The sequence below is a fragment of the Protopterus annectens genome, chromosome 4.part1 (genome assembly GCF_019279795.1).
Source record: "Protopterus annectens isolate FY-2018-M chromosome 4.part1, PAN1.0, whole genome shotgun sequence".
Taxonomy (NCBI): Eukaryota; Metazoa; Chordata; order Ceratodontiformes; family Protopteridae; genus Protopterus; species Protopterus annectens.
In genome coordinates this window covers 466671434-466697076 of record NC_056734.1, presented here as the reverse complement: position 1 = coordinate 466697076, position 25643 = coordinate 466671434, and the positions used below count along the sequence as shown (strand labels likewise).

Below are 25643 nucleotides of genomic sequence, written 5' to 3'. Positions count from 1 at the left end.
CTCATACCATCCCACCCCAACACCCTTTTCCCCCAGAGGGAATCCATCACTTACAATGGAAAAATTAGTCTGATAATTCCTAAACACGTTCTTTTTGGGCTTAGGGTAGCATGTTTTATCCCTGTATTCAGCAATGTCATGGTCCAATTTCTTACATTTCCTTAAATAAATAAATTTACACTTGTCCTCAATCTTGTCCTTCATATTATAATATTTGGCCTTTTCATCTTCCACAGTAAAAAGTAAGTCAGTAATAATTAAATTATTTACTTCTTTAATTTCTGTCAATAGTTTCCCTGTTTCCCTTTCATTCTCCTTTATTATAGCCTTCACTATTTCTAATCCACAACTGTTAAAAATTTTTAATAGTTCATGATGGAACTCACTCCCCTCTCTAACGTTATTTGGGTATTTATATAGTCTTAAGTCCCTTTGGCACTATCCCTCTCCACACACACTCCTTTAAATAACTATTGTCCAAGCACAAACTTTTGTATTTGAGCATTAAATCATGTAGGTGGGTGACATTGTAATTATAATTGTGAGTGTCAGTAGAATTAATTGTATGGCTTTGAAACACATAATTAGAAAATGTACAATTAGTTTTAAGCCAGTTAAAAACAATATTACCCCTACCCCAGTCCATTTCGGTTGTTTCAACTCTTGCACCATTCAAAACGGCCATGCTACCAGTCTCATTAATTTCCTTTTGAAGAGCGCCATTAGTTTTTTGTCGAGCCTGGTTTGTTTACTCTTTCCGTTCCTAAAATTAGAGTTTATAGATTTAATAGAATGCTGCAAGTGTTCCCGGTCGTCCCTATCGTCTCCATACTTCATTTCCTCCATTGCTAGGTCCTGGGACTGCAAGCTGAACGTAGCTACGTCCTCATTCCCCTGGAATTACACCTCCTGGTTTCCTGGAATCAAAAGAATTGCACCCTTGTGTGTCCGGGTTCACCAAAACAGAAATCGAATGTGAGGAAAGCGTGGAGGCACTCTCACCACCTCCACCAGTACTCGGTCTCTGGCTTAGCAATGCCACAAGTTGTGTGAGCTGGCCTTCTACTCATGCTAGCCATTCATAAATGTTTTCAGCAGCACTGGTGCCCTCCATAGGGCTGCCTGATAAACTCTCGGACACCTCCATACTGACACAAGTAACCACAAGACGAGAATGTGCCAAAACACAAAACCTAAACCACTTTAGAAAAAATGGCACAGAGTCCAAAGAACTGCAATGAACAGTAAAAACTGCCACACAATGAAGCCCGAAGGAAGCTCACTTTAATACACTAACGCTGCAAATACCAATACGTTTTCGTCCTTACAAAAAGACTTCTTCAGACAATACAATGAACAGTAAGCTAACCTTGCTTATATATCCCTCCCCTGAACACTCATCCAATCATTTCTTTAATGCAATTAAGAACAATATTAAAGTGAACTAGTTAGAAAATCCTTTAAAAATAAAAACGTTATAAAAACCAATAAATCCACTTCAATTAATTCAAATAGATGCATATAAATTCATATAAATACAAAATATTACCATGAATATGCTTAAAAAATATGTAAAATGCATAAAAAACTCCATAAATATACTAAATAAATGTTATATGCATCATACAGCTGTAAAAATTTAGTAAAATATATCCTCCATCCAGTGGCCAAAATAACTATTACAGTTTAGTTGCTCTGAGTTTCAAAACTGGGACTAAGGAAATAAAATAATTTAGTCCATGGTTCTTGCTGGCTTCTAATTTGAGTTGCCAAAACAATTCTCCCAAGGTCCCCGCACATGAGTCCACTTCTACTTTTTCTATTACATAAAAAACAAATTTAGCTGATGGACAAATGCTAGTATGTCTATACAAAGCATTGGTTTCATCTTTATTTTTTATATCATTTGTATGCTCATATATATATATGTCTTTTGAACTTCCTGGTGGTTTTTCCAACATAAAAAGCCCTACAGGTGTCACACAAAGCAATGTACATCACCCCCAAGGAATCACAGTTCCAAAACGTGTTGGTTTTGAGATCTGTCCCTCTTTTAGTTAAAAATAATGATTCCCCTTGGAGGATGTAAGAACATCGGGAACAGCTTCCACATTTAAATGTTCCTGTTCTCTTTCTAGAATTTCTTTTCTTTTTGGTTTCCAGTAATTCTTTTATGTTCCTACCCTTCCTATAGGTAAATTTTACGGGGTCCACAAAAATACTCAGGTCAGAAAAGTTACTAAATTTATTCCAGTTAGTGGCAACCATCTTCTTAATCCCGGTAGATTCAGTGCTGAAATTAAATATATAATTACTACTCAGATTAGTGTTTACCTGATTGGTCCTATCCCTCTCCCCTCCTCACATATTCTAGGCTTCCCTAATATTGGGGCAAATTTATTATGTCTTTCTTTTTTGATTTCCACCAAGATTTCCTCAATAAGAGCAATTGGATACTCTCAATAAACATTTGTTTTAATTTAGCACTTTCAAATTCATAATCAGCATCGTCAGATGTCATCCTACGGCTCCTAATAACCTGCCCCCTCACAATTCCTCTCTTCTGAGGAAATGGGTGGGTACTTGTGTAAAAGAGATAGGAATTGGAAAATGTGCTTTTCCTATAAATATTAGATTTGAAGTTCCCTGCCTTTACTATGTTTTCTAATAATACATCGAGAAACTCTAGTCTTTCATGGGAAATGGTGTGGGTAAATTTTAAAAACTCAGTAGTGTTATTGATATAATCAATAAACTCATAAGGTATTCTTTAGGTCCTACCCAAAATATACATATATCATCCAAATACCTGCGATAATAATTCCCATACTTAAGAGTAATGAGAATGTATAATGAAATTCTCTTCCCAGGTGGATAATACTAAGTTAGCATACATGGGAGCACAACTTGCTCCCATTGCTACCCCACTAATCTGTTGATAGAACTCCCCCCCCCCCCACCAAAGAATAGGACATTATTCCTTAATACCAATTCCATTAACTCTATGAAAAGACAAACCTTCGCATGATGGACATTTCCCTTAAAACTTAAGGCTTCCTCAAACCATTCTAGACCTATGGTATGGGGTATCACGTTGAACAAATCATGAATATCTAGGGTTACAAAGATAAGCTCATCTTTAAATAAACTCTGGTTAATGATTCTCAAAAAATCCCATAAATACTTGAGAATCCCCTCCCTCTCAGTCCAAACTTTATTTAACTCTCTAGCTAAATATTTAGCTAATGGATATGTTTTAGAGCCTGCAGCAGACACTATAGGTCTGAGGGGTGGGTCCTCTATGTTTTTGTGGACTTTGGGGATCCCAAAGATAGATGGTATCCTGGGTTTGTCAATAGTCAAATAATTAAATGTTTCTGAAGTAATGTTACCCTTAATATTTCTCTCAACATGAAATCAATTTTTCGGTATGCAACATTAATCTCATTCCTCGAAACTCTAGCATACCTATCTGTGTCATTCAACAAGTCTAAAATTTTGACAGAGTAGATGATGCTATCCGTAAATACCACTCCCCTTCCTTTATCCAGAATCATAACCCTAAGATATTGGTTCTCTTTTAATGAAGCCAGTAACTGGTTATCTTCCTTCGTGAGGTTAAAGAATTTTCTCCCCTTATACAACCTTGATCTAATCTCTTCCTCAATTTGTATTTCAAAATTGTTTAATTGTGGGTGAAGAGGGAGGTTATAAGTACTTTTCTTCTTAACCTGGGTGGAGGTATTGGAATTATTCCCTGTTCCATTATCAAACAATAACTCTAAGTTTTTCTTGCGCACAAGCATTTTAAGATCAATAAGGGTTTGTGAAATGTTACTGGAAGAAGTAGGCACAAATTTTAACCCCTTGCAGAAAAGTTCCTTAATTTGGGATAAGAGGGTTCCTTGGAACTTTAACTGGAGACTTTGGCAGTTTAAAAGCCCTGAAAGCCAGGGTGCTAGAGGTGTAGACCTTGCTCCACAAATTGGACACGTGTCTACTGAGGGGAAAGGATACAGATTAGGTAGCCCCTGCATACTATGTCAGCTATCCAACAGTTGCATGTGATGACCTCTCATGCTGGCAAGTGGAGGGACAGACAGTTCCTGTCTCCACAGCGCAGCAGTCAGATAAGGCTTCAAAGATGACTGCTGCAGCCTTCATTACCAGAGGGCTGCAAAAACCCTAATTTGTTTGAGAATTTCTTTCAGTAGGATGGCACTCACCATGGAAACCATCAAGACTGTGCAATAACGGAGACCTGGTTCAAGGCTCCAGAGAGCACCCCTGCAATACCAGGCTACAACTCTTACCACACTTTTCGGCCACCAAACCAGGACCGAAATACTAAAGGTGGAGGAGTGTCAATATTTACCAAGGATATTCACACCACCAGGCTAGTTGCCCAACACAATGCGTCTGAAATTCTCCAGGTACAATTAACACTAGGCAAGACTGCAATCCAAATTGTAGCTTGCTACAGATCCCCCCCATACCCCAAGATTCTCACTACACCTTTCTAAACATACTGGAAAATATTAAGATAGCACCAAACACCCTAATACTGGGTAATTTTAACTACCCTGCCATTAACTTGGAAAACTACTCATGTACCAACACCTTTACCCAACGGTTCTTGGAATTCATAAATTCCAACGCCCTGGATCAACTAAATCCATAGTCCCACCAGGGGCTACAATATCCTAGACCTGGTCATTACCAACATGGGAAATTGATGCTCCACTCCTATGGTCACCCCCTCATTAGTCAGGTCTGACCATAAGCTAATCACCCTTAACATCCACATCCCACCCCCCCCCAGTAAGGAAACCTCCATAAAAAACTTCTCCAAAGCCAACTTCATGCTACTCAAGTCGGAAGTGACAAACTTCATGACACCCATGCAGACGGGAACTGAAAGTTCAACTGCTGAATCCTACACTAAGGCACTGTACGAGCACATCCACTCATGCATGAATCGTTCCATCCCAAATAGAACCAAGATGCTCTCATCCAAAAAAAGGAAGCCAATCTGGTGGTCCCCTGCCATAAACAAACTTTACAACAAAAGGAAGAAACTGTTGCAGAAAAGAGGAAAATCCCAGGATGCAAAAACTCCCCAGCCTCAGTAAGAAACTGAGATCCCTCATAAAATCCTCCAAAGCTAGTTACAAAAATAAAATTGCCAAAGATCCCAAAGACCACCACAAGGTATTCTATAACTATGTCAAGAATCTAAATGGCAATTCTCAGATCTGCTCTGAGCTAAAACAGAATGGCATTAAATATACTGATCCCAAAGATATTGCCAATATCCTGGCAGATCGATTCAGTGCCAACTTCACCCCCCTCTCACCCCCTAAATGGCCCATCTCACTACAGCCCCATCAGTCTGATGAGTCTTATCTGCAAGGCCATGGAACTTATAAACAAAGACACTGGCAACCTTCAAACACAGGACCCCACCCAGTTTGAGTTCGTGAAGGGCCGATCTTGTCTCCTGAACCTGATTGACTTCTTTGAATCAGTCTCCAGAGCCATGGACAAGGGTAAGGTGGTCCACACAGCCTATCTAGACCTTGCCAAGGCCTTTGACATCATCCCCCACTGTGGAATCATAGATAAACTTACTAAGTTGGGCATTAATCTCTACGTCACCCAATGGGTTGCTAACTGGCTTACTGATAGAACCCACACTGTAAAAGTAGCAGACTCCAAATCCAGCTCCAGACAAGTGGAGTACCTCAGGGTTCAGTCCTGGGACCGCTCTTGTTTGGCATCTACTTCTCTGAAGTACAGGCCAACACTAAGGGACTCTGGCTAACAAAGTTCGCAGATTACTGCAAACTGGGAGCCATTACTGAATCCCCATATGATGTGGATATTCTACAAAAGGGCCTTACAGAAACAGATGCTTGGTGCCAGAGCCATGGGCTCAAGCTCAATGCCAAGAAATGTATAGTTATCCCCTTTGGGAAAAAACATGTATCCGTGAATTACCATATAGGTGGCAGTACACTAAACACCGAAAGTGTGATAAGAGACTTAGGGACACAGCTGGACAGTGGTCTCACCTTCGATAACCACATGGCCATAACAGTCAGGAAATCCTTCTATGTGGCACACCTCATCACGAAGGGCTTTTCATCCAAAAAAAGGGAGGTCATTGTCCCACTGTACTCATCCCTCATTAGACCCATTATAGAATACAACGCCCCGTTTGGTATGTACCTCTCAAGACATCTGCAACACCTGGAAAGGCAGCAGAAATACCTCACTAAAAGAATCACAGGCCTAAAGCAGATACCCTACGCTGACAGCCTTAAAAAACTCCAGATATACTCTGTCGCATATCGTCTACTCAGAGGCGATCTCTGCTTAACATACAAGGCCATGTCAAACCCAGAGCTGTTGGACATGCTACACTTAAAGAAATCCCAATCCCTCAGAGCCACACGCTCCAGGGATCTAAACCTTGTCATCACAATAAACAAAACATGCTGGAGGGATAAGTTCCTGACCCAGAGCCTCCCCAGACTCTGCAATAGATTGCCCATACATGTCAAGCAGAGTGCCTCTTTGGCCCTCTTCAAAAGGAACCTTGACGATTGGATGGGAGAAAGGAAATTCACCCCGGGGATCACGTCAGTCGCCCAGCTAGACAGGGGTCCAGGGAAGTAAATAGTGTGGGAAGAAATAGCCAGGGAATTGTTATGGCTAGGCTTGTATAGGCCCTACTGCTGATAGCCTAGTGCCAACCTATGAAGACCACATTTGTTCTTTCCTGGCTGCTAGTTTTACTGCTGCTGACAAAGTCAAAATCACTTCTGAGATGGGAACGGTTGATTCCTAGAGAACTGACAATGCAAACATGTAAACTTTATATTAACAGCTGTTAAGATCTTCATTCCCTTTTCACTATCCTCCAATTTAGCCTTAACCTGAGGTCTGAAAATATCAGAACCAATGAAACAGGAGAATGATCACTTGAAATTCTCTTGGAAATCTGCATGGTGAGACAGGCATCATGCAGCATTGTTATCCAGCACCAAATACTCTCTGCCACATCCACTGTGCTGCAGCCAAAGAGCAATGCACGACTGCTCAGTACAAAAAGGGGAACTGTCTTAAGTATGAGATTTATATGCAGCTCATTGTCTGATATCTTTTCCAGTGTACTAGCCATCACTTGCATAATACTATGGTGAAAACTCAACATAGCTTAGTTCCCCAAGTGAAAACGTACAAGACACACATTTCAATTTTCTGAAGTGGTCCACCTCCCTTTTCTCCTTCTCTGTGGGATAGACGGATGGCCTCTGTAGGGTTAAAACCCTTTATGGGGCTACTGAAACAACATAATCAACAAATAGATTCTGTATCCAACAACCTCATTCGTTACAGGGTCAGAAAACCCTGTCTGGCCTCCTAGCCATTGCAGCCACAGCATCTAGTTCCCTCCACATACCAGTGTAAATTAGTACCACCATGTCATTTACTAGAGGGGGCCATCAAAGAAGGTGACAATAGAGAGACTTAAAGGCCTCTTGCAGAACTTTTTCCAAAGCCAGAGAAGGGGAGGATTTGAAACTCCCCATTTTCTCTTGCATTAACTGCAAATTCTCTCTAAACTTGGGGTATTTGGAGGAGGATATGGAACTTAGCTTCTCTAGCAGTATTTATGTCGGACTCTGGAAGCTCCAAAGGGGAGTCAGTGTGCTTCCTTTTTCACAGCCTTTAGAGGGTGCCACCACTAAAGAGAATGGCCAAAGGATAACAAAAAGAGTCAAGCTCATACTACCTAATCCATTTTGGCCAGAAATGTAGACACATTCTATCCTGCCACCAAGAAGCTCTCGCAGGTGCAGACTCAGAATAGAAATGGCTCCTGGATAAAGCTGGTAGGAAAGCAGTTGTGGGTGGAGGGGGCTTAATCCATGTTGGTTGCGATGCCAGAAACAAGGTTGTCTTCTGAGCCTACATTAGCACAGAGGCTCCTGGGGCCAACATCTCAGCAGCAATTCACACCAGTGTGGAACTGCCACAGGCCCTCTGCTCTCTTGTGCTGATGTGAATTGCAAATTTGCTTCAAATCTTACATTCCTTAAGACGACTAGCAACCAGATATACTATACAACATATCTTCCAGTGGTGGCAAGTTATGCCAACACGACTTGCATTTCTTAAAACCAGAAACCTTTTCCATATGGAGTTCTGTCAAACCAACAGCCACAACAAAACAGACAAACTCAAACAAGTTCCTTTCTGATTGTTTAAAGCACAAGCAAATGCTACCAATAAGCTAAGAGGGGAACTAGAACGGCAAAAAATACACACACACACACACACACACACACACACACACACACACACACACACACACACACACACACACACACACACACACACACACACACACACACACACCCACCCACCCACGGAGAAAAACAAATAAAGGAAATCTTTCACCCATAAGATCATAGGAAATATAAAGGCATCAGAGTTTGCCACTACCCACCCTTAAAATGCACCTCCTTTCCAAAGGAAGGATAGGTCAGTCAAACCAGGGATGAACTTGTGAATACACATCCACTTATCCAGTTCTGGTCTGAAGAAAAATAATGTATCACACTACTTGACTGGCAGCAGGAGCCTATTCCAGTGGTGGGAAGGAGTTACATAATGAACTTCTCTCTCTACTGTGTTTTACTTATTTATCTGCTGAAGAAAATTTAGATTCCTCCAGCTCATCTAGGTCCATAATGTTAGGGAAGGCAACACAAGGCAAAGATCTCCACTCAGAAGTCTGTACGATACTGAATAAAGAGACGATCCTTCCAAGTCTTTCCTGGTAGCTTAGGGTTTTTAAGCAAATGATTGTCTTAGTTTGGAACCTCCTGGGTGTTACTAGTTGCTTGATATGTATAGTGAGACAAGTACCAAAGGGGACAATGTATTCAATAACTGATCTAATCAATGCTGAATAGAAGGGGACAATGACTACTTTAGATATGGAGGATATTCCTTTGGCAATTAGCTGTGCTGAGTAGAACATTTGCTGACTATGGTTGTCAACAGATTGGGAATTCTCAACCCAAGTTCCAAGGCCTGTAACAACATTCTCATTGTGGAGTTTGATGTTGTCTATGTCCTTGTTGTATGCTGGGGAGGGGCTGTTTCTCAAATGTGACAAAACTGTATTTTTTAGCATTTAATATGAGCCCATTTTGGTACACCAGGTATTTACAAATTCTTGCTAAACAGCTCTGGCATCTGTGGGGGGCCTGACAATGACTTCCAGTTTACAGCTGCCTGCATACTTTGTTAGCCACAAGTCTTGGTTCATGGTCTGAAGATCAGAAAAGTAAATGCCAAACAAGAGAGATCTCAGCACTGCACCCTATGAGACACCACTGGTCACCTTCATTCTCTATGATGAGGCACCTGCACCCATACCATGTGGGTTCCGTCTTTGTCTCAATTTGCTGTTCTGCTTACTACACAACAACACAGGAATCTATTTATAATGCATTACACTTAGCAGCCTTGCTAGCATGGGTGGATGGTGTCAAGTGCCACAGTAAGTCAGGTCAGTTATAATATGTTCCATGTCTTTGCTAATGCGCCTACAATTCCTAGGGCCAGTGGCATGGTCACCCTTGAGGAGTGACATCACTACTGCCCTGCGCCAAACCTCAGGGACAAAGCCAGTGATTAAACTCAGGTTAAACAGTTGAAGGAGCATCTCTGCCTGGACTTGTTTAATGCAGTTTTATTTAACAGCAAGTATACTGTCAGAACCTATGAAGGAAGTATTTCTAGTGTTGGAGACCATCTTTTATATGGTGTCTTTATTGATACTATGGGGGGGGGCTGATAGATTCCATGGGCTTTGGATAGTCATATCTGGAGTTAAATTCACACTAAATGTGTTTGCTAGTAGGCTGACAAGTTTACTGAATCAGAGTAGGTGGTGTCATTATGGATAAGCAATGCTGGGTGTTATTTATTAGTTCTGTAATGTAGCTAAAAATAGGTCAGCATGTGAAACTGTGAGCAGTTACAAACCTATGGTCACAGTCTGCATTATCAGACCTAAAAGTATTCAATTTTTAATCAATTTCCTGATGTTGCCCTTGATATGAGCGTCTTTTGACCATCCGTATACTGTAAAGAGTTGTTCCCCCTTTTTTGTAGAGATTATTTACGCTGGTGGACCACAAGGGTGGTTTGTTTTTAAATATACTATTATATTTTGATCTGTTGAGACTGACAGTTCTATACATTTACCTAAGTGGGCACAGAATTATTTTGTGAAGCTACCTACCATGGCAACATCTGGGATGATGTTGCTATAAGTGAATTTTGAAACTTCAAAATAAAATTTGATGAGATTACCATGTCTGAAATCCTTGAATTCACAGATACTGATTTCAGTGGTTTAAAGATTTGGAAGGTAAAAGTAACTAGTTTATGATACGAGTTCTCCACAGAAAGAGAGACAAGGGTTATAGTATACGAAGAAGCTATATAGTTTGAGAATATTATGTTCTTTAGTGTTTTTGTTTTCAACAATGGGGTCCAGAGAGCTTTTGTTTATTAAATTTAAGAACTTTTGAACAAAACCAACATTGGAGGTTTAGGTACTCCAGTTTACTGAGGAAGAGGTAAGGTCTGCCAAAATAATTGGAGTACTTATTTATACAGAATTAGTTCAAGTATATAAAGGAACCTTACATGATTTTCTGGGGACACAGAGGGTGTCTTGGAACAGTCTAAAACTGAAGGTTGGTTCTGTTTAGAGTGATATAGAACACGAGTTCCATTTGTGGTCTTCTGTGACCTGTTTAGAGGTGACATGGGTCCTTAAACAACATAGAGAAGCAAACACACTTGCCAACAGGGATGAAGGCATAGTAGGTGGAAAACTCGAGTAGGGAGGGAGTACTTTCTAAATATTTAAACCAAGTTACAGAACTTTTAGTAGATAAGGATATGCTCCAAAAGCATGAGAGCCTGAAGGAGGGGCAGTGAGTTGAGACTTCTGGCACTGAGCACAGCCATATTAATGTGTTACTATTTGAATATGATAAGTTAGTTACTTTGGATGTCCATTAGCTTGACAGTGCAAAAAATGGCACTATGGAGGAACAAAGGTTTTATCTAGCATGCAGAAGCTTTGGAATGAGAGTGCAGGCCATCCCTTGCAAAGCAAATAGGGTTGTCAAGCATCTCATCCCATGCTGACCATAATGGACCCCCATGGAGTAAAGTACAGTTTTGTACCTACCATAAATGTAGATGTTCGAGGATCCACATTGCTGCAGTCCTAACTATTGGGTAGTCCGCTGTCCAGTCGGCCCGAATACCAAAGTATATGACTGACGTCGGTCAGGGCGCATTAGACTGACGTCAGTACGTCAGGGTACTAATGCGCATGACCGACGTCATATCCTCAGTCTTTTCTTGCCCCAGATGTCAGAAGACCCTGAAAAGATAAGGCCAAAACCAAAAACTCCAAACATACCTGCACCAAAAATATGTACAATATAGACAAAATTACCAGAATATAACCTCACCTACACAACCACCCCTAAACACAGAGGGAAGGAGGGAGGTAAATTGGACTGCAGCAATGTGGATCCTCGAACATCTACATTTATGGTAGGTACAAAACTGTACTATGTTCTTCATTCCACATTGCTGCAGTCCTAACTATTGGGTAGAATCCCAAAGCAGAGTTAAGGGAGGCTGGCAAATCATAAGGAAGCAGGAACTGACAACATGCCTTGCAAAATAGCTGTGGCAAAACCAGCCCTAGACTTAGAGTAGAGAGGAAGGTGATAATGCTTAGAGAAAGTATGCACTGAACTCCAAGTAGCTGCCTCCAAAATATCCTTAGTTGCCACCCCCCTTAGAAATGCTGTTGAAGTGGCAGTAGCCCTAGTGGAATGAGGCCTAATCCCAACTGGAATCTCCTTGCCATGATGGGAATAACAAAATGCAATGCAAAACCCAATCCACCTAGAAATAGTTTGTTTTGACACAGGCTTGCCCTGAACTCAAAGCAAAAGAAACAAACAACTGCTGAGACTGCCTAAAATCCTTAGTCCTGCTCAAACAATAACGCAATTGCCTGTGTACATCTAAAGTGTGCAAAATCTTTTCCCCTTTATTTTGGGGATCTGCATAAAAGGTAGGCAAATGAATAGTTTGGTTTAAAGCCACACTAGAAACCACTTTAGGCATAAAGGAAGGATTAGTACGTAAAGATACCCTATCCTTATGAAAAATCAGGAAAGGCTCAACCGCCATAAGGGCCTGCAATTCAGACACCCTTCTTGCAGATGTAATGGCTAACAAAAAAGCAGTCTTCCATGACAAATATTTCAATTCAGCAGTAGCTGCAGGCTCAAAAGGTTGTAGAGTGAGTTTCTCCAACACAAAATTGAGGTCCCAAGCAGGAGTAGGAGCTCTACGTGGGGGTCTCATATTCTTTGCCCCTCTAAGAAATTGCTTGAACAAAGGATGTGAAAACAATGGTGGGTCACAATCATAGTGAGCTGAAATTGCTGCAGCATGAATCTTAATGGAAGAGAAAGACAAACCTTTGTCCAATAACTCAGTAAGATATTGAAGAGCCACACTCAAATTTGGCTCAGAAATCTCCAAATTGTTTGCTGCACTCCAAAATAAAAATCTCTTCCATTTTTCTGCGTACACTTTCCTTGTACTAGGTCTTCTGGCTTCCATAATCACATTTAAAACTTGTTGAGGAAGTTGAGACCTGCTGTCTTTCAAAACAGAATATGCCAGGCTGTTAGATGAAGAGAGTGAAGCTTGACATTGAGCAGGTGACCGTCCCTCTGAGACAACAGGTGTGGAATCAAGGGTAAAGGCCATGGGGGCTTCCTTACCAGACTCCTCAGTAATGGGTACCAGTGCTGCCGAGGCCAATCTGGAGCTATTAAAATCATCCTTGGCTTGTCTTGTCTGACCTTTAGAAGCACCTTTGGGAGAAGAGGCAGAGGTGGAAAAGCATACACATGAAGATTTTTCCAACTGAAAGAAAGAGCATCCACTTTCCAAGCTGTGTGATGAAACCTCTTTGTGCAAAACTTTGGCAGCTGGTGGTTTAGTGGAGAAGCGAACAGATCTATGTCTGGAGTTCCCCATGACACTGTCAATTTCTGAAATACATGAAGATCCAGTTTCCACTCGTGGGGATCCATGATTTGCCTGCTTAACACATCTGCTAAGGAGTTCTGTGCTCCCGGCAGAAACCTTGCCTGAAGAGTTAGTTGCAAGCTGAGCGCAGTCTCCCATAAAACCACTGCTTGCCTGCACAATGGGTAAGAATGTGTTCCCCCTTGTTTGTTGATGTACCACATGACAGTTGTGTTGTCTGTTAGAATCAACACCTGCCCTGGAAGAAGTAACTCCTTGAAAGCCATTAATGCAAACTGGACTGCTAACATCTCTTTCATGTTGATATGTAGATGCTGTAGTCTGGCAGGCCACTTGTCTTGTATCCACTTTCCATTTAGATGAGCTCCCCAAGCAATGTCTGAGGCATCTGTCGTTAGAATCTGACTCGCCTCTGGCCGGGTCACAGAGAGTCCCTTGTTTAGGTGACATTCCTGAGCCCACCACAAAAATTCCTTTTGAATGCAAGGTATTATTTGAATGACAGTGTCCAAATCCTGGCAGTGCTGTGTCCATACATTTTGAGATACCATTGCAGCTTCCTCATATGCAGTTTGGCATTGGGAAGCACCAGAATACAAGATGCCATGAACCCTAAGGCTTGAAGGACTGTCCTTGCAGTCAGCCCGGACTGAAGAGATAGTTGATGGAAGTAACTGGAAAGATTCTTTTGTTTGTCCGGGGTTAAAAGGCCATCTGGGCTGCTGTATTCAGTCTCACACCCAGAAAGCACATGTTTTGAGAGGGTACTAGACTGGACTTTATTTCGCTCACAGAATACCCTAGGCATCTTAGCACTGCTATGACATATTCCAAATGCTGTAGAAGGTCTTCCTTTTCTTGAGCCAGAATCAGGCAGTCGTCCAAGTAAGGATAGATTTGAATTCCTTTTAGCCTGAAGTAAGCTATCACTGGAGCCAGAACCTTTGTGAATACTCTGGGCAGTAGATAAGCCAAAGGGCAATGCAGAGAACTGATAATGAGAATTTCCAGCTCGAAAACGCAGATACTTCCTGCAACTTAGTCTTATAGGCACATGAAGGTAAGCTTCCTTGAGATCTAAAGTTACCATCCAGTGATCTTTGCCCAGCAGAGGTAAAAGCTGTTGTAACGTCAACATTTTGAACTTGGGAATGTCCAGATAAGTGTTGAGGATAGATAAATCCAAAATCGGTCTCCACGTGTTCCCCTTCTTTGGTACTAGGAACAGGCGAGAATAAAATCCTAGGCCCCTTTCTGGCACAGGAACTGGCTGAATGGCCCTTATTTGGAGCAACAGAGAAATTTGCTTGTGAGCCTCTGTTCTTTGTAGAGGAGGAATGTCTGGCATGCCTTTGAAAGGAGGCAAGGTATGGAAATAAAACCTGTAACCGTGGTGAATGATATCCAGAACCCATCTGTCTTGGGTAATTAAATCCCAATTTTCTTTGAAAAGAGACAGCCTTCCTCCCAAAGGTGCTGCCAGGCGAGAATGAACTGGCAGCTGAAAAGGCAGGTCATTGGGCCTGCTTACGAAAGGACTGACCCCTGCCCTCACCAGAAGTCTGAGCAGGGGAACTCCCTGTCCTAGGCCTAAAAGAACCTTGAGCTCTGCCCCTACCACGCCTAGACCTACCCCTAGACTGGGAATCATAAGCAGGATAAGTCCATCCCTTAGTAGGCCAATTTCTACTAAACTTGGAGGCTGCACCTGCAAAAAATCCTTAACAGTTTGCATAGACTTAGCCTTGTCCTCCATTTTCTTTAAAACTGCTTCCACAGGTGAACCAAACAACACATCAGACTGTAAAGGAGCATCCAAAATCCTTGTTTTAACATGCTCAGCTAAATTCTGATCTCTCAACCAGGCGTGCCTACGCAGAACAGAACCAGTGGCAGCCACCCTCGAGGAGGCCTGCACAGCATCAAAACCACACTGCAAGGAATGTTTACCCACCTGTTCAGACACATGAACTAAATCCTGCAACTCTTTACACTCAATACCTTCCGCCAGAGCATCCACCTTAGATTTCAATTGTGAAAGGAGATAATTCTGATATTTTAACATGTGAAACTGACAATTCAACGCCCTCATGGCTAAAGTGGAAGAAGTATACACTTTCTTTCCCCATCTATCCAAAGCCCTTGCCTCTTTATCAGGAGGGACAGGATTTTTAACAACAGAGGCCTTCACACCTTTAGGCCCCTGAGAGACAGTTTCCGGGTCTGCCCTAGGACTCTTAAAAAGATACTTATCAGCTTCAGGCACCCTATAGTACCTATCCGGTTTAACTGGGGCAGGAGGCAAAGAATCAGGATTCAGGGAAGCCTCTGCAAAAACATCTTCCACCACATTCAGAACAGGAGGTATAGCTAAAGGCCTATGCTGGGGTAAAACAAGAATTCCCTAAGCCTCTTCCTGGAATCAGAGAAATCTTGACCTTCCCATTTAAAATGCTCCCTCATGGAATGCAGAGTCTCTGAAAATGAAAAATCCTCAGGAGGAGAAGCTGAAGGAGTAGAATCATCCACATCAGAATCAGAATAAGGAGGATACTCCTGCAAGTCTTCAGCCGAAGACTCAGAAGCCTCCGAACATTGCTCAAAACTCTCAAACTCAGGTTCCACCCTAGGCCTCTAATCAGGAGGGGGCATAGAACCTCTAATCATAGTAATCAAATCCTCTGCCATTTTAAGCATATGTTTCTTAGGCAAAGACCCTGAAGCACTAGGAGAAACCCCACTGAAGCTAAACTTGGCCTGCCTCTCAAAGAAGCCTTGGAAACAGAAGGGAGGCTCTAACCACCTTAGGAAGAGAGGGAAGAACAGCCACCTGAGAAGCCCCTCAGCCTGGCCTACTTCCTCGAGGATACATCCTGTAACAGTAAAGTCTCTCCCTGAGACTCCAAAGAAACTCCTGGCAGAACCTCCGGCTCCACTGAGCCTTCTAAAGAACCGACGCCTGGGACTGTCGGTTCTTCCACTCTAGGCTTTGCTGCTTTGTCCTTGCGCTTTTTGGCGAAGGGCGCCGGAGCATCCGACGGCATTTTATAATTACAACGCTTCCCAAAACTAACCTGGCACAGTCTAACCTTCTCTTAATAGTGCGTTTGTTAAATCTAGCACAAGAGCGCATCCAACAACGTCGTGCTCAGGCCCTAAACAAGGTATACACAAAGTATGGTAATCCCTATGAGGTATCTGTTTCCCACAAGAAATACAGTTATTCACTTTTTCTGACATCCGGTTAAATACTGAGGCAAGAAAAAAACAAAATATTCCCCAACGGGGTACTTAGCCAACTTTGATTCGGTCTAAAACTCTGACTTCAGAAACTTTCAGAACGCCAACCTGCACTCGCAAAATTGCTTCTGCATCGGACCATGCGGCAAAAAAGACTGAGGCTATGACGTCGGTCATGCGCATTAGTACCCTGACGTACTGACGTCAGTCTAATGCGCCCTGACCGACGTCAGCCATATACTTTGGTATTCGGGCCAACTGGACAGCGGACTACCCAATAGTTAGGACTGCAGCAATGTGGAATGAAGAACATCATCAGCTATTTAGCCAACTGCTGAAGCCAATTATCTTTTCTTTGTATCTAGGCATCATTCTTGTAGAAGGAAAGATTCAATTTGTAACATGTATGGAGAGTTCTGATAAGTCACTCTACATGACTTTGTATCTCAGTCTGTTTACTGGCCACTTGGGCCACCACTATGTTGTAGCCATATGTTATAGAAGAAAAGTGTTTAAGGGCCTTTTGGATATTAGAGATCCTGGCAGCTGAAAGACAACTCACTGATATCCTGTTTATGTCCAGTCTAATGAGAACAGAATCAGTGTGCCTGACTGCAGAGTCACTGATCACCAAAACATTTCTATTTGCAGAGTGGTCTGGTGTACCGGACTTGAGATAATTTAACTCTTTGGTGAAATTGTCCCTGAAGGTGATGTTTGCTGTGACCCAGTCTTCATGGGTCTAGAAGGCTGTCAAGTATTTACATAACGGAGAAAGTGGTATACAACAATCACAACCATGTCTACAGACAGACATTTGAATAGCCATAGATGCTGAAAATAGTAAGAGAAAGCTAGACACCATTTTATCTTGTGAGTGTGAAAACTGGCAAATAACTTCTGGAGGAAAATTCTGACATGTAATGACTTAATGGATAAAGGTTAGGCACTGAACCCTGTGAACGTTATATCTGTGTTGAGAAGACTGAAGCTGTTTTAGTTCTAGTGGTTCAGGGGGTTGAAAAAGACCATGACTTATTATATATGTACTTTATTGCAAGCTACAGAAGACTGTGGAGCACTGACAGATAACAGCTGAGGTTTCTGCATTTTTCAGCCAACAATTCATTAATGCTGCATAATGTGTACAGTTTCTTCACAGCAGTGATCCAGATTGTAGTCTTGCTGTAATTTAGTATACTGAGAATTATGAAGAAATGTATAAAAGTAACTTACATTTCTCATTTGGACTCGCAACGTTTTCCATTTCCTTCCAGATGTTGTATCCTAGGTCTCCCACATATCTGGCTTCATCTAAGAGAGCTGAAGTTGGTAAGTCACTAGGGTCTTCACAAGTTGAAATTGCACTTCAAGGGTGGTGAAAATGAAAAAAAAATCAGCAATAGTACCATTACTTGTAGCTCTGCAAACAGTTAACTGAAAATGTATTCTTTAGTTTACCATACCTTCGTTTTCTGCTGTACTTCTGAAAAAAACAAGAAAAAAAATGTTACAAAGAAACTCAGTGGCCGAGAATGAAAGAAAAAAAACAAGTAATTAACAATATAAAACTTGCAACACACATTCAAAGCATTTTTTTCTGCATAAAAGAAATGTCTCCTCCCCAGGTATACAAAAAATTGAAATACAGTTATAAAAAGACTATCAACATCTAAGCAGACCCCAAACAAGCTTTTACAACATATGCATTTCCTGGACACATGCCACTCTAGCTGTGGTCTATGGCTTCTCAAAAAAATTTTCTAGGATTGTCACAGCACAACACCATGGTCACTCGTGCATCAAGTACAGCCAAATCATCTCAAGCCACTTAGCTCTTCCAGAAATGGATGCATGAGCAAAAATAAGAAACTAGAAGTGTTCTGGTTAATTGAACATTATAAAGTCAGACACCCCAATAGAAAAATGCAGGGATTCATTCAATGCTTGATGTTAATTTCTATAAGATCACTCATATTTGCAGCTCTGGTAAGTACTGCCTGTTAAATGCCCTAGTTAACTTTAAGGTAAGCCCCATAACAAATATTTTGCATTCTCTCCAGAAAGGTGTATTAAAGATGATGTCACAGCAGATGCATGAACATTACCATTAGAATCAAATCCCTGCAGGACAGGGCCATTTGAAAGAGATTCTAGCTCTAAAAACAATATTTATGAATCAAAACATCTATAATACAAAACTTACACAACGTATAAACTTCACTTACATATCATACACAAAAACATAAGTGGCACAAATGAGGTTCCTTGGTAAGAAGGCCGAGCTCACTTTCCATGACACAGTGAAAAATCCTGACAACACAGAAGGATATCTGAGTGTAGCCACTCCTTCTTGGAACTGAGAGAAGCCAGTAGAAGTGGTATGGGCAACTTTCAGGATGCCCCCTAGGTACCTCCCATGACAGATGCATCAGATGTAGCCCACAGGATGGAGGCACTAGATTGGTGGTGAGATTACATCTCTCAGGAGATCCTAATGAAGAATGAGGCTGACGACAGGGAAGTCTGTTCTGATCTGCTCAGCTTGCTACTACTGCAACCCTCATCAAGACAATAGCCATAGAAGCAGCTCCAATGGCATACAAGGGAAAAAGCCCCAATTACAACCCAGCTGACCCGGGTTTGATTAACAGCTCCGGTGATTGACAGAGAAGCAGGGAGGGATGGGCAATGGGCATGCCCATTCCCAGGAGAAAGGCATTCGTTATGAACGCTCCCTTGGGTAGGCACTGTCCAATGAGGGGATGGAAGGAGGGGCAGGGAGCTGGTGGGTTATTTAAAGACCCCCCCTCCAGGATGGAAGTGGAGAATGCTTGTCCACCAGGATGTCTTCAGGAACCATGACCAGCTCCAGCAATAATGAAAGTAAGTTGAGGGGGAGGGGTAGGCAATGAGATGGTAAACCCAGGGATGCATAAAAGAGATAACAGGTGTAGAAATATGGATGAATGAATTACAGAATACTGCAGCAATAGATGTATCCAAAATTAATACATGACTGTGTTCTTTAGAAATGTCACAAATGGCTGCAGCCTGCTTAAAACACCATCACATCTATCACACAAAAATTTCTAACACATGCCATGGCAGATGATGAGCTTTCTTAAAGGAAACAATGACCGTCTTTAAAATGACTTCTTCCTGATTACACGGAACTGCCTGGAGGTAAGACAAGACAGGTCAGCATGTTAAAAATTTTGAAAGGATGGCAATCATAATAAAGAATACTTTTTCCTGAGACTGTATTTGCAAAAAAAAAAATAAATAAAGTTTCCAGAGCAATAAGCCTTTATGTTTGAAATGGGCATGGAATGATTTACAAGGTTTCCCATAACAGCTTTTTCAAATTGCATGCAACTAGTCAACTGACAAAATTCAAAAAAACACAAATTCACCAGTAGGACTAGTAGACACAAGTTTATTTTTCAGGTTGAGTGCTTTCATCAAAGTAAAATTTACTTCCTCAAAACTTCTGAGGAAGTCAATTTTACTTTGATGAAAGCGTTCAGGTGAATTTGTGTGTGTGTGTTTTTTTTTTTTTTTCTGAGGAACTCAACCTGAAAAATAAACTTGTGTCTACTAGTCCTACTCGTGAATTTGTGGTTTTTAGTTTTTATTTTCGCCAGTTTGCTACAATTATTTGGTTTTAACTGACAAAATTCAAAACAAAGCTTCTCCATACAAATGGTAAAGATCAAAGGAAAGTAACAGACCTTTACCAGAACTGAAATGGACAGTTTCTATGGTCTCTGCCCAAGCCAGTGGATGAGTATACCATCCTAAATGAAATGGGTATGTGCAATGATAATGTAATGCATGAATTATACAACAAGCAAATGTTTTCAGTACTGTGACTTACACTGAGACAAGCTAAAAAGCACAGATTTGAGTGAATGCCCATTAAAAATGGGCAAAACACGAGTCACAACAGTACAAGAATGCTAAAATCTTCCAAGTGGCAAACAGAAATGAAGAACAATACAATGGACATCCGGAAGGGCAGGCTATCTGACCAGAAGTAAAAGATTAATATGTTACAATGGAGTACATGTGGAGACTGACAAAGTACAACTGTGTGAGCACAGTAACTACAGTTACAGATGTCCAAGTACAAAGATTCTTGCTGCAGTATAAGCTATGATGCCTGGAAAATATGCTGGGAAGCAGATATCTTAACAATTATTTGCCTGATGTACAGAGGCCAGGACACCCCTTGGATAAGACTAGATTGTAAGAAATCTACTCACGCCTCAGACATTACCAGGACATGTAGAACACAGGGAAGAGCAGCTTGAACTATATTTGTTTTTTGTTTTTTTTGGGGTGACTGAGGTGTTTACCAAGTGTGCTCATACAGAACAGCTATCTATCTGAAAGGCTATTCTTCCCATCACACCAAAGATGGAGGAACTTATTCTGCAGCAGTGACTCTTGTATTTGAATGCATACAGTTATTGTATATTCATTCAAACAACTGTTATGTTCATTTTAAAGACTGCTGCTGCAGTAATATTCATAACGTCTGAGAAGTACTAAAGCAGCTCAAAGGCTGGCCAAAGCCTAATGTGAATGAGAGCCCATCCTTTTCAAAGCCACAGTGGCAAATTCTGCCCCCCTTCTGGAAAGAGCATTCAGCTTACACCACTAGAGAAAGAGGAGACCGTGTTCTATGTAGCGGTTTCACAAATACTGTTAAACATTTGTGTAAAATGTAGCTATACACGGCTGCTGCCCATAGATTATGTTTTAATGTGTCCTTGTAATGCTTTTCCATGTTAGTCAAAAAGTACAGTTTTGTACCTACCATAAATGTAGATGTTCGAGTGCTAATAGAGCTGCAGTCATAACAGATGGGTTGTCCTGCCATCAGGCGGGTCCTCGGTCGGCCGAATTCCAAAGTCTTGGTCCGGCGTCGGATGTCGTCGCCTCTTCCCTGACGTCAGTGCTGCAGGGGTATAAAAGAACCAGCCGATGCCATTTTCTTCAGTTTTTCTTGCCCCAGATGTCAGGTGCCACCAGAAGGAAGGCAAAACATAAATTTATGTAATAATGCAATGTAATATAATCAAAAAACAGTAGTTGCAAGCAAATACACCATAAAGGAGTACCCCAATTAGGTAGTATGAGGAGGTGATTGACATTAGGCCTGTTTCAAGAGGGGAAGGAGGGAGGGAAACCTGGACTGCAGCTGTATTAGCACTCGAACATCTACATTTATGGTAGGTACAAAACTGTACTATGTTCATCGTGCATACAGCTGCAGTCATAACAGATGGGTAGAATCCCAAAGCTAAAAAGGGGTGGAAGGCACTAAGTGGAACTAGGAGGAGCAAGGATGCCCTGCAAGACTGCTGTGGCAAAGCCCGCTCTAGATTTAGAGTATAGTGGTAGGTGATAGTGCTTGGAGAAAGTATGCACAGAACTCCAAGTGGCTGCTTCCAAAATATCCTTGGTAGGAACCCCCCTGAGGAAAGCTGCAGAGGTAGCTGTGGCCCTTGTGGAGTGAGATCTGATGCTTGTAGGGACAGTTTTACCATGAAATGAATAACAAAAGGGTATGCAGTGGGCTATCCATTTTGAAATTGTCTGTTTGGAAATAGCCTTTCCTTGAGCACCTGTAGCATAGGACACAAAGAGTTGCTCTGATTTTCTGAATGGCTTTGTCCTGTCCAAATAATAACAAAGCTGTTTGTGAATGTCCAAGGAATGTAGTAGTCTCTCCCCTTTGTTTTGTGGATTAGGATAAAAAGTAGGTAAGTGGATAGCCTGATTCAGGGCTACACTGGATACTACCTTTGGCATAAAGGAAGAGTTGGTTCGTAAGGAAACTCTGTCCTGATGGAAGATGATGAAAGATTGCACAGCCATGAGGGCTTGTAGTTCCGAAACCCTGCATGCTGAGGTGATAGCCAGAAGGAAGGCTGTTTTCCATGACAAATATTGCAGTTCTGTTGAAGCAGCTGGCTCAAAAGGAGGCAGGGTCAGTTTTTCTAAAATGAAATTGAGATCCCAAGCAGGTACTGGTTGCTTCCTTGGGGGTTTTATATTCTTAGCCCCTCTGAGGAACTGTCTTAAGAGCGGATGAGAGAATAAAGGTGGATCAGTGTTGTATTGTGCAGAAATGGCTGAAGCATGGATTTTGATGGAGGAGAATGAAAGTCCACTGTTTAGCATCTCAGCTAGGTACTGTAATATTTGAGGTAAATTCAGTATCCCAGGATTCTGTCCCTTTTTCTGATTCCAGGCACAAAACCATTTCCATTTGGTGGAGTAGGCTTTTCTAGTAGAAGGCCTTCTGGCCTCCAAAATGACATCCTGCACCTCCTTGGAGAGGAGGGTCTGTTGGAAAATCAAGGAATCCTCCATGTGGCTAGATTGAGTGTTTTCAGCTGACTGTGAAGAATTTTGAAGTTGTGCTGGGTCAGTAGAAGAGGCATTAGAGGCAGGATCTATGGTGCGGAATGCGTCAGGCTCCTCAGGAGTGGGTACCAGTGTTGTCTTGGCCAGTCTGGAGCAATGAGAATCATCTTTGGTCTGTCTGCTCTGGCCTTTAATAGAACTTTGGGCAGCAGAGGAAGAGGTGGAAAGGCATAAACTGTCAGTGTTGTCCAACTGAAAGAAAGTGCGTCCACTTTCCAGGCCTGTGGATGATAGGTCCTTGAGCAGAATTTTTTCAATTGGTAATTTTTATGGGTTGCAAAGAGATCTATGTCTGGCCTTCCCCATGCTTGAATTATCTTTGCAAAAACTTGAGGATGCAACTTCCATTCGTGTGGATCTGTCATATATCTGCTTAGGTTGTCTGCCAGCATGTTTTCCTTGCCTGGCAGGAATTGTGCTTGAAGTTGGATTTGTAATTCCACAGCCATGTTCCAAAGAGACATGGCTAGCCTGCACAGGAGGTATGAATGGGTTCCTCCCGGTTTGTTTATGTGCCACATCACTGTGGTGTTGTCCGTCCTTATCAATAGTTGGCCTGGATGCAGTAGGTCTTTGAAGGCCATAATAGCATTTTTTACTGCTAGCATTTCCTTTTGATTGATGTGGAGGTGCTTTTCTTTTTGGGACCATTTGCCCTGAATGCACTGATCTGCCATATACGCCCCCCCAGGCGTAGTCAGAGGCATCTGTTGTGATGATTTGATTTGCTTGAGGCATGCAGAATGGGAGACCTATGTTTCTTTGGCATGCTTGAGCCCACCACAGAAATTCCTTTTGTAGACATGGAATGAGTGGTATGATTGTTTCCAAACTGTGGCTGTGTTGAGACCATAAGTTTTTTAGGTACCATTGAAGTTTCCTCATATGCAGCTTTGCACATGGGATTAGCAGGATGCAAGATGCCATGAATCCCAGAGCCTGCAGGATTTTCCTTGCAGTCAGCCTGGTGAAGGTTGCCATTTTTCTGAAGTATTGAGATAGTTGCCCTTGTTTTTCTGGCGTGAGGTAGGCCATCTGGGTGTTTGTATCCAAGCTGGCACCCAGGAAAATTATTTGTTGAGAGGGTATAAGTTTTGATTTCTTTTTGTTGACTGTGTATCCCAGAAAGTTCAACAACTTTATTACAAACGCCAGGTGTTTCAGAAGTATGTGCTTGCTGTCCATTTGGATCAGGCAGTCGTCCAAATATGGGTATATTTGTATCCCTTGAAGTATGCAGAAGGCAATTACTGATGCCAGGCATTTCGTGAACACTCTGGGCGCAGTAGATAAGCCAAAGGGCAATGCAGAGAATTGATAATGGGTTGAACCAGCAAGAAATCTGAGGTATCTTCTGCAATCTTGTCTGACAGGGTCATGCAGGTATGCCTCCTTGAGGTCCAGTGTTACCAGCCAAGGCTCCTTGCCCAGCATGGGAAGAAGCTGCTGTAATGTGAGCATCTTGAATTTTGGTACGAGTAAGTATGTGTTTAGGATGGATAGGTCCAAAATAGGTCTCCAATCTTTGTCCTTCCCTGGTACCAGGAATAGTCTGGAATAAAATCCTTGACCCTGTTCTTGTGCAGGTACCTGTTGAATAGCTTTCATGTCCATGAGAGCTGAAATTTGTTTTTGTGCCTCTGCCCTTTGATTCTGTGGCAGGTTTGGCATGCCTCTCATTTTTGGAAGGGTGTGAAAGTGGAATATGTAGCCTCTGTCTATAATGTCCAGGATCCATTTGTCTTTTGTGACAATATGCCAGTTTTTCGAAAATAATGCCAGTTTTCCGCCTAAAGGTGCTGCCATTAGAGTTTTGCTTGGCATGCAAAGGGGAAAGTCATTGTGTCTGCTTTCTGAATGGCTGTGAGATAGCCTCTCCACCTCTTGATGTAGGTGCTTGCCATTGCCTGGCTCTAAATGTTCCTTGAGATTGCCCTCTACCCCTCGGGCATCTGTATCTACCTCTTTGAGGTCTGTCCGTGGCTGGAAAGGACCAATTTTTTGAAGGCCAGTTTCCACTGAAACGTGTACCTGTAGAAAATCTTTCACTGTTTGCATTGATCTTGCCTTTTCCTCCATTTTCTTTAATACCTCCTCAGCTTTAACACCAAACAATACATATTTTTCAAGAGGTGCATCTAGTAATTTAGCTTTGACATGATCTGGTAAGGATTGCTCTTTGAGCCAAGCATGTCTACGTATGACAGACCCTGTAACAGCAGCTCTACATGAGGCCTCTAAAGCATCAAAACCACATTGCAAGGTATGTTTACCCACTTGCTCTGCACTATGCAACAAATCCTGCAACTCCTTCAAGTCTGGTTGTTCAGGTTGTGACATTTTGCTTTTCAACTGCGATAACAAAAACTGTTGATACTTTAACATATGGAACTGACAGTTTAATGCCCTCATGGTTAAAGTGGCCGAGGTGTATACCTTTTCCCCCCACCTTTCTAAAGCTCTGGAATCTCTCTCTGAAGGTAATGGACTTTTGGCAGTAGAGGCCTTAATTCCCTTGTGACCCTGTGAAATAGTTTCTGGGTCGGCAGCATGGCTTTTGTAAAGGAATTGGTGTGAATCAGGAACCCGGTAATACCTGTCAGGCTTAACTGGAGCTGGTGGTAAAGAATCTGGGTTAAGGCTGGCCTCTGAATACACATCATCTAGTATGTCTAAGACAGGAGGGATAGCCAGAGGCCTGTACTGAGGGAGCAAGAGCAAATCCCTGAGCCTTTTCTTGGAATCTGAGTAATCTTGGCCTTCCCAGTGGAAGT

General features: G+C 42.0%; 1 protein-coding gene across 1 annotated transcript in view; it reads right to left on the bottom strand.

Annotated features, from left to right (window-relative positions):
* Positions 1 to 17635: 17635 nt before the first annotated feature.
* Positions 17636 to 25643, bottom strand: part of LOC122801227 (E3 ubiquitin-protein ligase TRIM35-like) — a 268937-nt gene continuing 260929 nt past the window's right edge. Inside the window, exons 4-5 of the mRNA XM_044070780.1 lie at positions 17895 to 17914; positions 17636 to 17795 (exon numbers count right to left, since the gene is read on the bottom strand). Of these exons, the coding sequence (XP_043926715.1) occupies positions 17636 to 17795; positions 17895 to 17914 (180 nt within the window). The remainder of the gene's footprint in view (positions 17796 to 17894; positions 17915 to 25643) is intronic.